At 34.7% G+C, this 12,631-nt stretch overlaps 1 protein-coding gene and 1 pseudogene across 2 annotated transcripts in view; one reads left to right on the top strand and one right to left on the bottom strand.

The window, feature by feature from the left end:
• The window catches only part of UGGT2 (UDP-glucose glycoprotein glucosyltransferase 2), a 271,578-nt gene that overhangs the window by 64,016 nt on the left and 194,931 nt on the right, over positions 1–12,631 (top strand). For both annotated transcript variants that reach the window (XM_077158543.1, XM_077158542.1), the window contains one exon: positions 6,013–6,082. In XM_077158543.1, the coding sequence (XP_077014658.1) occupies positions 6,013–6,082 (70 nt within the window). The remainder of the gene's footprint in view (positions 1–6,012; positions 6,083–12,631) is intronic.
• LOC143679497 (cell division control protein 42 homolog pseudogene) lies at positions 8,895–9,464 on the bottom strand (annotated as a pseudogene).

Below are 12,631 nucleotides of genomic sequence, written 5' to 3'. Positions count from 1 at the left end.
AAGGGAAAAGGAGGAGAAAAACTAATGGAAGAAATTATCACTGAAAATTTCCCAACTCTTATGAAAGACCTAAAACTACAGATCCAAGAAGTGCAGCGCACCCCAAAGAGATTAGACACAAATAGGCGTTCCCCAAGACACTTACTAGTTAGAATGTCAGAGGTCAAAGAGAAAGAGAGGATCTTGAAGGCAGCGAGAGAAAAACAATCCGTCACATACAAGGGAAACCCATAAGACTATGTGTAGATTTCTCAGCAGAAACCATGGAAGCTAGAAGACAGTGGGATGATATATTTAAGTTACTAAAAGAGAAAAACTGCCAGCCAAGACTCCTATATCCAGCAAAATTGTCCTTCAAAAATGAGGGAGAAATTAAAACATTCTCAGACAAAAAGTCACTAAGAGAATTTGTGACCAAGAGACCAGCTCTGCAAGAAATACTAAAGGAAGCACTAGAGTCAGATACAAAAAGACAGAAGAGAGAGACATGGAGAAAAGTGTAGAAAGAAGGAAAGTCAGATATGATATATATAATACAAAAGGCAAAATGGTAGAGGAAAATATTATCCAAACAGTAATAACTCTAAATGTCAATGGACTGAATTCCCCAATTAAAAGACATAGACTGGCAGAATGGATTAAAAAACAGGATCCTTCTATATGCTGTCTACAGGAAACACATCTTAGACCCAAAGATAAATATAGGTTGAAAGTGAAAGGTTGGGAAAAGATATTTCATGCAAACAACAACCAGAAAAGAGCAGGAGTGGCTATACTAATATCCAACAAATTAGACTTCAAATGTAAAACAGTTAAAAGAGACAAAGAAGGACACTATATACTATTAAAAGGAACAATTAAGCAAGAAGACATAACAATCATAAATATTTATGCACCGAACCAGAATGCCCCAAAATACGTGAGGAATACACTGCAAACACTGAAGAGGGAAATAGACACATATACCATAATAGTTGGAGACTTCAATTCACCACTCTCATCAATGGACAGAACATCTACACAGAGGATCAATAAAGAAATAGAGAACCTGAATATTACTATAAATGAACTTGACTTAACAGACATTTATAGGACATTACATCCCACAACAGCAGGATACACCTTTTTTTCAAGTGCTCATGGATCATTCTCAAAGATAGACCATATGCTGGGTCACAAAGCAAGTCTTAACAAATTTAAAAATATTGAAATCATACACAACACTTTCTCGGATCATAAAGGAATGAAGTTGGAAATCAATAATAGGCGGAGGGCCAGAAAATTCATAAATACATGGAGGCTCAACAACACACTCTTAAACAACAAGTGGGTCAAAGAAGAAATTGCAAGAGAAATTAGTAAATACCTGGAGGCAAATGAAAATGAAGACACAACATATCAAAACTTATGGGATGCAGCAAAGGCAGTGCTAAGAGGGAAATTTATTGCCCTAAATGCCTTTATCAGAAAAGAAGAAAAGGCAAAAATGCAGGAATTAACTGTCCACTTGGAAGAACTGGAGAAAGAACAGCAAACTAATCCCAAAGCAAGCAAAAGGAAAGAAATAACAAAGATTAGAGCAGAAATAAATGAAATTGAAAACATGAAAACAATAGAGAAAATCAATAAGACCAGAAGTTGGTTCTATGAGAAAATCAACAAGATTGATGGGCCCTTAGCAAGATTGACAAAAAGAAGAAGAGAGAGGATGCAAATAAATAAGATTAGAAATGAAAGAGGAGACATAACTACTGACCTCACAGAAATAAAGGAGGTAATAACAGGATACTATGAACAACTTTACGCTAATAAATACAACAATTTAGAAGAAATGGACAGGTTCCTGGAAAGACATGAACAACCAACTTTGACTCAAGAAAAATAGACGACCTCAACAAACCAATCACAAGTAAAGAGATTGAATTAGTCATTCAAAAGCTCCCTAAAAAGAAAAGTCCAGGACCAGACGGCTTCACATGTGAATTCTATCAAACATTCCAGAAAGAATTAGTACCTACTCTCCTCAAACTCTTCAACATAATCGAAGTGGAGGGAAAACTACCTAATTCATTCTATGAAGCCAACATCACCCTCATACCAAAACCAGGCAAAGATATTACAAAAAAAGAAAACTACAGACCAATCTCTCTAATGAATACAGATGCAAAAATCCTCAATAAAATTCTAGCAAATCGTATCCAACAACACATTAAAAGAATTATACATCATGACCAAGTAGGATTCATCCCAGGTATGCAAGGATGGTTCAACATAAGAAAATCAATTAATGTAATACACCATATCAACAAATCAAAGCAGAAAAATCACATGATCATCTCAATTGATGCAGAGAAGGCATTTGACAAGATTCAACATCCTTTCCTGCTGAAAACACTTCAAAAGATAGGAATACAAGGGAACTTCCTTAAAATGATAGAGGGAATATATGAAAAACCCACAGCTAATATCATCCTCAATGGGGAAAAATTGAAAACGTTCCCCCTAAGATCAGGAACAAGACAAGGATGTCCACTATCACCACTATTATTCAACATTGTGTTGGAAGTTCTAGCCAGAGCAATTAGGCAAGAAAAAGAAATACAAGGCATCAAAATTGGAAAGGAAGAAGTAAAACTATCACTGTTTGCAGACGATATGATACTATATGTAGAAAACCCAGAAAAATCCACAACAAAATTACTAGAGCTAATAAATGAGTACAGCAAAGTAGCAGGCTACAAGATCAACATTCAAAAATCTGTAGCTTTTCTATACACTAGTAATGAACAAGCTGAGGGGAAATCAAGAAACGAATCCCATTTACAATTGCAACTAAAAGAATAAAATACCTAGGAATAAATTTAACCAAAGAGACAAAAAACCTATATAAAGAAAACTACAAAAAACTGTTAAAAGAAATCACAGAAGACCTAAATAGATGGAAGGGCATACCGTGTTCATGGATTGGAAGACTAAATATAGTTAAGATGTCAATCCTACCTAAATTGATTTACAGATTCAATGCAATACCAATCAAAATCCCAACAACTTATTTTTCAGAAATAGAAAAACCAATAAGCAAATTTATCTGGAAGGGCAGGGTGCCCCGAATTGCTGAAAACATCTTGAGGAAAAAAACGAAGCTGGAGGTCTCGCGCTGCCTGACTTTAAGGCATATTATGAAGCCACAGTGGTCAAAACAGCATGGTATTGGCATAAAGATAGATATATCGACCAATGGAATCGAATAGAGTGCTCAGATATAGACCCTCTCATCTATGGACATTTGATCTTTGATAAGGCAGTCAAGCCAACTCACCTGGGACAGAGCAGTCTCTTCAATAAATGGTGCCTAGAGAACTGGATATCCATATGCAAAAGAATGAAAAAGACCCATCTCTCACACCCTATACAAAAGTTAACTCAAAATGGATCAAAGATCTAAACATTAGGTCTAAGACCATAAAACATAGAGGAAAATGTTGGGAGATATCTTATGGATCTTACAACTGGAGGCGGTTTTATGGACCTTAAACCTAAAGCAAGAACACTGAAGAAGGAAATAAATAAATGGGAGCTCCTCAAAATTAAACACTTTTGTGCATCAGAGAACTTCATCAAGAAAGTAGAAAGACAGCCTACACAATGGGAGACAATATTTGGAAACGACATATCAGATAAAGGTCTAGTATCCAGAATTTATAAAGAGATTATTCAACTCAACAACAAAAAGACAGCCAACCCAATTACAAAATGGGAAAAAGACTTAAACAGACACCTACCAGAAGAAGAAATACGGATGGCCAAGAGGCACATGAAGAGATGCTCAATGTCCCTGGCCATTAGAGAAATGCAAATCAAAACCACAATGAGATATCATCTCACACCCACCAGAATGGCCATTATCAACAAAACAGAAAATGACAAGTGCTGGAGAGGATGCGGAGAAAGAGGCACACTTATCCACTGTTGGTGGGAATGTCAAAGGGTGCAACCACTGTGGAAGGCAGTTTGGCGGTTCCTCAAAAAGCTGAATATAGAATTGCCATACGACCCAGCAATACCATTGCTAGGTATCTGCTCAAAGGACTTAAGGGCAAAGACACAAACGGACATTTGCACACCAATGTTTATAGCAGCGTTATTTACAATTGCAAAGAGATGGAAACAGCCAAAATCTCCATCAACAGAAGAGTGGCTAAACAAACTGTGGTATATACATACGATGGAATATTATGCAGCTTTAAGACAAGATAAACTTATGAACCATGTAATAACATGGATGGACCTAGAGAATATTATGCTGAGTGAATCCAGCCAAAAACTAAAGGACAAATACTGTATGGTCCCACTGATGTGAACGGACATTCGAGAATAAACTTGAAATATGTCATTGGTAACAGAGTTCAGCAGGAGTTAGAAACAGGGTAAGACAATGGGTAATTGAAGCTGAAGGGATACAGACTGTGCAACAGGACTAGATACAAAAACTCAAAAATGGACAGCACAATAATACCTAATTGTAAAATAATCATGTTAAAATACTGAATGAAGCTGCATCTGAGCTATAGGGTTTTTTTTTGTTTTTGTTTGCTTGTTGGTTTGTTTGTTGTTGTTGTTTTTTACTATTACTACTATTTTTATTTCTTTTCTTTATATTAACATTTTATATCTTTTTCTGTTGTGTTGCTAGTTCCTCTAAACCGATGCAAATGTACTAAGAAACAATGATCATGCATCTATGTGATGATGTTAAGAATTACTGAGTGCATATGTAGAATGGTATGATTTCTAAATGTTGTGTTAATTTCTTTTTTTTTTTTCTTTCCGTTAATAAAAAAATAAAAAAATAAAAAAAAATAAAAAAAAATAAAATAAACCTCACTGTAACCTTTTTGAAAAAAAAAAAAAAACTCATATAAGCAAATAAGTTAGTACCTCTGAGATGGCTGCCTATCTTTCTACTCTTTAAGGGGATTGTTTTCCCTTTTCTATATTCTATTTGCTCCTGCACTTTTTAATTGTAACTGATGTAAAGCACAAAATTTCCCATTTTAATACATTCAAGGATACAATTCAATAGTATTAATTATTTTTACAATATTCACCAACATATATTAAACAGAAACTACTAGCCCATTAAACTATAACCTCATCTTCCTGCCCTGTCCACTTGCTCCTGGCAACCTATAAACCACCATTTGTCTCCATGAAGTTTGCTTCTTCTAGGTATTTCATGTAAGCAAGATTATGTAGTATTTGCCCTTTTGTGTCTGGCTTATTTCACTCAACATGATGTCTTTAATGTTCATCCACATTGTGGCATACATCAAGACTGGACTTCATTCCTGTTTACAACTAAACCGTATTCCATTGTATGGCTATAGTACATAGAAAAGCTCTCCACATACTATTAAAACTATTTATTTGCTCTCCTTTTCCACTAAGCAGGGTCTGTGTTTTGGGGAGTCTTCTTATTGCATATCCTAGTACATATCAGACATAATATAGGCACTCAATAAATGTTTGCCCAATGAATGAATGAAAGGGAGGTAAAGAAAAACTACATTAAACCACCTAGGAACTTAGTCATAATGCTGGATATTCAGATTTGAAGAGTGACGGAAGAAGCATACTTGATGTGCGTCTCTCTTATACACCTGGTAGATGTATTGAACATTCACAAATCTGTATTATCCCAAAGTACGCTTCACATACATGATTTACCACACTGTAAATTATTTGTTAAGTAAAGGAGAAGGGAGCAGAAATGTCTGTTAAATATTACCTACTTGTTTTGAAGCCAAGAGTTTTGGTGACTTTCTAAAGATTAGTTGGAGATAGCAATAAGGAATACAAGTTGATGCGCATGCGCGTGTCATTAATCTGGTCCATGAAAGAAACTTGAGTTGAAATAAATGGAATTTCATTTATTTGAGCTCTTCTAATTTTTTATTACATACTCCTGTTCCAGTCTGAAAATGTTTTTGTTTCTTGTTTTTCAAAATATAGCTATAAATAATACCATAGAAGATGAAACTGAAGTAAATGAAGTTCAAGGGTTTCTTTTTGGAAAACTAAAGTAAGTCTGAATTTAAATACAATTTGTATTACTCTACTCTTAAGTTAGTTTTTAAAGGAATTAATTTAGTATGCTGTGTTTGTGTATGTTTCACATTTTTTTGGTATAATTCAATTATTTTTATTACAAAATATCACATGATTAATGTAAAAAACTTAGGGAAAGCACAAAATTGAAAAGTATGGTCACTAATTCCACAACTGGAAGATAACCATTACTAATGTTTTGGTTGTGTCTTCCCACTCTTTCTGTGCGTGTTTTTATAGCAACAGATAAGTGCACCCACAACACATTGTTTTCTACAATGGAACTTTATTGTATTTCCTGCTTTTTTCACATCCTTGGGGATCTTCCATCGTTTATTGAAACAATCCCATAGAATAAAAATTAAGGTATCTTATTTCCCTATTTTTTCATTGAATACTTTTATGCATGTATTTGTGTACATCTCTGATTTTCCTAAGCAAACATTCAAAAAAAATTGCTAAATAAACTTTTCTCCATGACCAATAGGAAAACAGTTTGGCAGTTCCTGGAGAAGTTAAAACATAGAATTACCATATGACCCAGAAGTTCTACTCCTAGATATATATCCAAAATAATTGGAAACAATTACTCAAACAAATACATGTAAACACACTTTCATAGCAGCACTATTCACAGTAGCCAGAATTGGAAACAGCCCAAATGTCCATCAATGGATGAAAAGATAAACAAATTGTGGTATATGTATACAATGGAATGTTATTCCACTATAAAAAGGAATGGCATGATGACATGTTACAACATGGATGAACCTTGAAAACATTATGCCAAGTGAAAGAAGCCAGATAACAAATGGTCACATATTTTACGAACCCATTTATGTGAAATATCCAGAATAGCCAAATCCATAAAGACAGAATACAGATGGGTAGTTGCCAGGGCCTAGAGAAGAAGGGAATGAGGAGAAACTGCTTAATGGTATGGAGTTATATTTTGGTGTGATAAAAATGTTTTGGAACTAGGTAAGGGTGTGTGTTGTACAATATTATGAATTTATTAAATGTCACTGAATTGTTCACTTTAAAATTTAAAATTCTAATCTTTTCCCATATGGTGAATTATTTACTGTTGGAGTTTTTCATGTCTTAATCTTAAAAATGGAATTTATTCATGAGTTAGAATTGTTTTGTTTATTAAATTGAGAATTGGGATTTCATTTCCTAATACTCAGTAGCATCCCTGGAATAACTAGAAAAGAAGAAATTGAGACTCTTGAAGCCTATATTAGGTCACTGCAACTCTCTTTCATTTTTCCCAGAACAAATTGTTGTTTTGCAAATATGGGCTCAGCATTGATAGAATTGGCTAAACCCTGAAAACATGAAACAATGAAATGAACCAATAATAAATTGCTAAATATTTATTAGCCTCATTAGCATTTCTTTTTGTTTGTTTGTTTGTTTAATACATCTGAAAAGAATGCATATACAAAGAATTGAGCACAAGAATGTATTGGTTGAACACTAATGAGTCTATAAGAATTAGAATTGGGGAAGGTAGAAAAGATCACCTAAACGTTAAAAAAAAGAAGGAAAAATATAAGCTGATAATATCCTTACTAACACTCATGAACAGTCTTCATAAGACCATTTCCATGATTTTTATTAAACTAGAGAGCCTCAACTGGCTGCTCTAGGGTTCCTTATGCGCAAAACAGAAATAAGGAGATTCCTGAGGGTCCCCATGTTGTTAAATATTCTCCCCATCTAGTCTCACCCCCAGCTTCTTAACAAAGTGGGCTTTGATCCCCAACACTTGAAAGAGGATATGAATCATTCCATAGACATCTGTGTTTTAGCACCACTCCCCATATTTCCTCTATATGCCAGGTCTTCAGTTGTGTTCTAGCAACACTGTATCATGTGCTATTAAGCTGCGCATCTATGCTAAGTATATTACACAGTGACTAACAGGGAATTTTTTTTTTTTATTAAAAACTCAGTCCATTTGGTATTTTCAAAAGGTGCAATACTTTTCATTTATCAATAAAAGAAGTTAGAAATTAACTTCAAAAAAAAATTCAGCAAATAGCAAACAGATTTCCTTGAAAGTCACAGTCACATATATATAGTGCATCCCAGAAAAGAGGAGGGGCAAGATAGGTTCCACCCACTTTCACCAAATACTGAACCTACTCAGGGTGGAGAGAAAAGGCAACTTTCAATAAGGAGTGTGTTATTAAAGGAGGCATTTACTGTACTCCTCCTAAGAGCACCAGATAGCGAATGTGTTATCTAAACCAGATCTAGGAGGTGGGATGTAGAATCAGTCCCTCCTCCTCCCCTCAAGGGCTGCCCACCACTGGTTAATGAATTTAAAATCAAACTCCCTTAAACTCCCCCCACTCAAAAAAAAAAAAAAAAAGAAAGAAATAAAAGGGAAAGTAGGAAACAAAACAAAGCACTAAGATGTCCCCAATTACTTTCCATAGTGGAACCAGGGAACAGCTTCAGCAATTTAAATTAGTCTGTTACACAGTCATCACAGGCATGCTTTGCTTTTAATAAAATATGTATATATATATTGGGAAACAACAAAAGCTGGTACTGATAACTTTTCTGACAGTATATAATTATTCAAAATTTTGGGAGGGGGTATGAGGGCCATAACTATGGGCCTTGTTTCACATGAGTGCACGTGTGTAGATGCAGGGCATTTGATATTATTGCAAAAGTGGATTTTAATTTTTAATCTTTAGTTTGATTTAAACATTGGTTTTAGTATGATGCCGACAACCAGCTGTGCTCAAAGGACTCTAGAGAAATGTTCATAGCAGCACACACCTGTCCCTCTTTGGTTTTGGAGGCTACAGAGCAGCCAATATTGCTTCATCAAGTACATTCTTAGCTCTTTCTGCGTAAGTGCAGAACACTCCATATATTTGACAGCCTTCAAGTCATGGGCCAGCTTTTCAGTAGTCCCCAGAGTAATAGGCTTCTGTTTGTTCTTGGCAAGTTTCTCAGTATTATAGGAGTCATCTCTGAGATCAATTTGGGTCCCAACAAACAAGAAAGGAGTCTTTGAACAATGATGAGTTATCTCAGGTACCCAGTTATCTTTCACATTTTCAAATGAGGATGGAGAGACCACTGAAAAACAGAATAGAAAATCATCTGTTTGTGGATAACTTTACAGTCGTAATCTGTCATAATCCTCTTGCCCTGCAGTATCAAAAAGTCCGAGTATATGGCTCTCTACCAATCATAACTGTGGCTGCATAGTTGTCAAAAACAGTTGGTACATATTCAGATGGAAATTTGTTTGCTGTGTACTATATCAGGAGTTATCTTTTACCAATGGCACTGTCACCCACAACAATGCACCTAATTGTCTGCATTGCTGAGACAGTTTTGTATCCACTTTATTTAAAACTCAGCGTTGACCTCAGCTCCTCCACTGGGGCATTTTTATTAGCATTTCTTGATCTTGTTATTCATTTGTACTATATAGTGCTATCATTGTATGAATTACACTTTTCCATATTTGAAAGTAGCAACTTATTTAAGTTTTTTCTACACAACTGCCTTAAAATTCACTTAAAAATGAACAATGTTATGTATATTTGTTTAGGAAGATTTTAAATTTGAAGATGAATATAATTAGATTAAATTTTGTACGTTTCTTAAATAGATGCAATTTTATTTTTTCAATTAATTTTTAAAATGTTAACCACACATTTATAATAATATATATTTGCCTGAATTACATGAATAATTTTAGTGATGAAAATTAAGATTATTATTAGATATAAAAAACAATTTATAGTTCTTATAAACTTAGTAGTACCCTGTAACTTAAAGTATTGAGAAAGAAAGAGTTAGTTTACTTCATAATGAACTTCTTTTTGGAAGTTCACCAGAGAGCAATCATAGTTGATTTTGATTCATTTCTAAAATGGGCTCCTGCACTGTAATAAAATTGCAGGGTATTGCAACTGTACTTATTTATTTCTAACTATTAGATTAATGTGTTTCTTGTATAAATGTTCTGTATATTTATTTCTCAATTTGTTTTTTTAATCTTCATTTCTGTTACTATTGTTGATATGAGTCATCAATTGTGCTGATTACTAGTTTTCTTTTAAATATTCTATTTAAATCTGAATTAACAGCATTTCTTCGTTTCATGAAGGATAGAGCATAGAAGAGTATAGTTTAGATTATGTGCATAGTAAAATTCCATTCTTCTACATTATTTGGCTCTCTAAAAGATTCTTTTCTTTTTTTTAACTTTTTTTATTAATTAAAACAATTAACATACAAAACATTAAGATATCATTCCATTCTACATATACAATCAGTAATTCTTAATATCATCACATAGTTGCCTATTCATCATTTCTTAGAACATTTGCATCGATTTAGAAAAAGAAATAAAAAGACAACAGAAAAAGAAATAAAATGATAACAGAGAAAAAAAAGATTATACATATCACACCCCTTACCCCTCGCTTTCATTTACCACTAGCATTTCAAACTAAATTTATTTTAACATTTGTTCCCCCTATTATTTATTTTTATTCCATATGTTCTACTCTTCTGTTGATATAGTAGCTAAAAGGAGCATCAGACACAAGGTTTTCACATTCACAGAGTCTCATTATGAAAGCTATATCATTGTTCAATCATCATCAAGAAACATGACTACTGGAACACAGCTCTACATTTTCAGGCAGTTGCCTCCAGCCTCTCCTCTACATCTTGAACAACAAGGTGATATCTACTTAATGCATAAGAATAACCTCCAGGATAACCTCTCAACTCTGTTTGGAATCTCTCAGCCATTGACACTTTGTCTCATTTCACTCTTCCCCCTTTGGTCGAGAAGGTTCTCTCAATCCCTTGATGTTAATTCTCAGTTCATTCTAGGGTTTTTCTCAGTCCCTTGATGCTGAGTCTCAGCTCATTCCAGGATCTCTGTCCCACGTTGCCAGGAAGGTCCATACCTCTGGGAGTCATGTCCCACGCAGAGACGGTTAGGGTGGTGAGACTGCTCGTCATGTTGGCTGGAGAGAGAGGCCACATCTGAGCAACAAAAGAGGCTCTCTTGGGGGTGACTCTTAGGCCTAAATTTTAAGTAGATTTGACCTATCCTTTGTGGGGTTAAGTTTCATATGAACAAACCCCAAGACTGGGGGCTCAGCCTATAGCTTTGGTTGTCCACACTGCTTGTGAGAATATCAAGAATTCAACTTGGGAAAGTTGAATTTCTCCCCACTCTCACCATTCCCCGAAGGGGGATTGCAAATACTTTTCCAGTCACTGATCAAATCACTCTGGGATTCATCGGGGCATCACTCTGGACAAACCAACAAAATCTCATGTCGTACCTGAGATTCCAAGTACTTATGACATTCAATCAAACTATCTACATGAGTTATATTAGGAAATGCTCTGTCAAAATAGAAATTTTGTAACAAACATTTTTTGCTTTAGTCTCCCACATAAGGTGACATTTTAAAGTATTAATTATCATCTATTTTCAGCACCCTGAAATAATGACATTCCTTTGTTCTTCCTCATGCCAAAACATTTTTAAAATTTGTACATTGTACATTTCACTATTATTATACACTCTAGGCGTTCCTAGATTATACCATCTCGATCTTTAACATCTATCTTTCTTTCTGATTTCATTTATGTCCCCAGCCCTCCTCCTCTATCATTCTCACATGCACCTTCATTCAGTGTTTTAACATAATTACATTATAGTTAGGTAGTATTGTGCTGTCCATTTTTGCGTTTTTATATTCAGTCCTGTTGCACAATCTGTATCCCTTCAGCTCCAATTACCCAATATCTCACCCTATTTCTATCTCCTGCTGTTCTATGTTACCAAGGAAATATTCCAAGTTTATTCACTAATGTCAGTTCATATCAGTGAGACCATACAGTATTTGTCCTTTTGGTTCTGGCTAATCACACTCAGCACAATGTCCTTAAGGTCCATCCATGTTGTTACATACTTCATAACTTTATTCTGTCTTATAGCTGCATAATATTCCATTTTATGTAAATGTCACAGTTTGTTTAGTCAACTGTCTGTTGATGGACATTTTGGCTGTTTCCATCTCTTGGTAATTGTTAATAATGCTGCTATAAGCATTGGTGTGTCAATGTCCATTTGTGTCCTTGGCCTCGTGTCCTTTGAGTAGAGACAGCATATAGATGGGTCCTGTTTTTTAATCCATTCTGCCAGACTATGTCTTTTGATTGGAGGGTTTAATCCATTAACATTCAGTGTTATTACTGCATGGGTAGTACTTTCTTCTACTATTTTACCTTCTGGATTTTATATGTCATATCTAATTTTCCTTCTTTTTACCTTTACTCATAGTCTTCCTTTCTACACTCTTCTCCATACCTCTCTCTTCTGTCTTCGTATCTGTCTCTAGTGTTCCCTTTAGTATTTCTTACAGAGCTGGTCTCTTGGTCACAAATTCTCTCAGTGATTTTTTGTCTGAAAATGTTTTAATTTCTCCCTCATTTTTGAAGGACAGTTTTG

Source organism: Tamandua tetradactyla, chromosome 4, assembly GCF_023851605.1.
Source record: "Tamandua tetradactyla isolate mTamTet1 chromosome 4, mTamTet1.pri, whole genome shotgun sequence".
NCBI lineage: Eukaryota > Metazoa > Chordata > Mammalia > Pilosa > Myrmecophagidae > Tamandua > Tamandua tetradactyla.
Note: the sequence above shows the minus strand (reverse complement) of the source record. Positions and strands in the feature narration are given on the sequence as shown.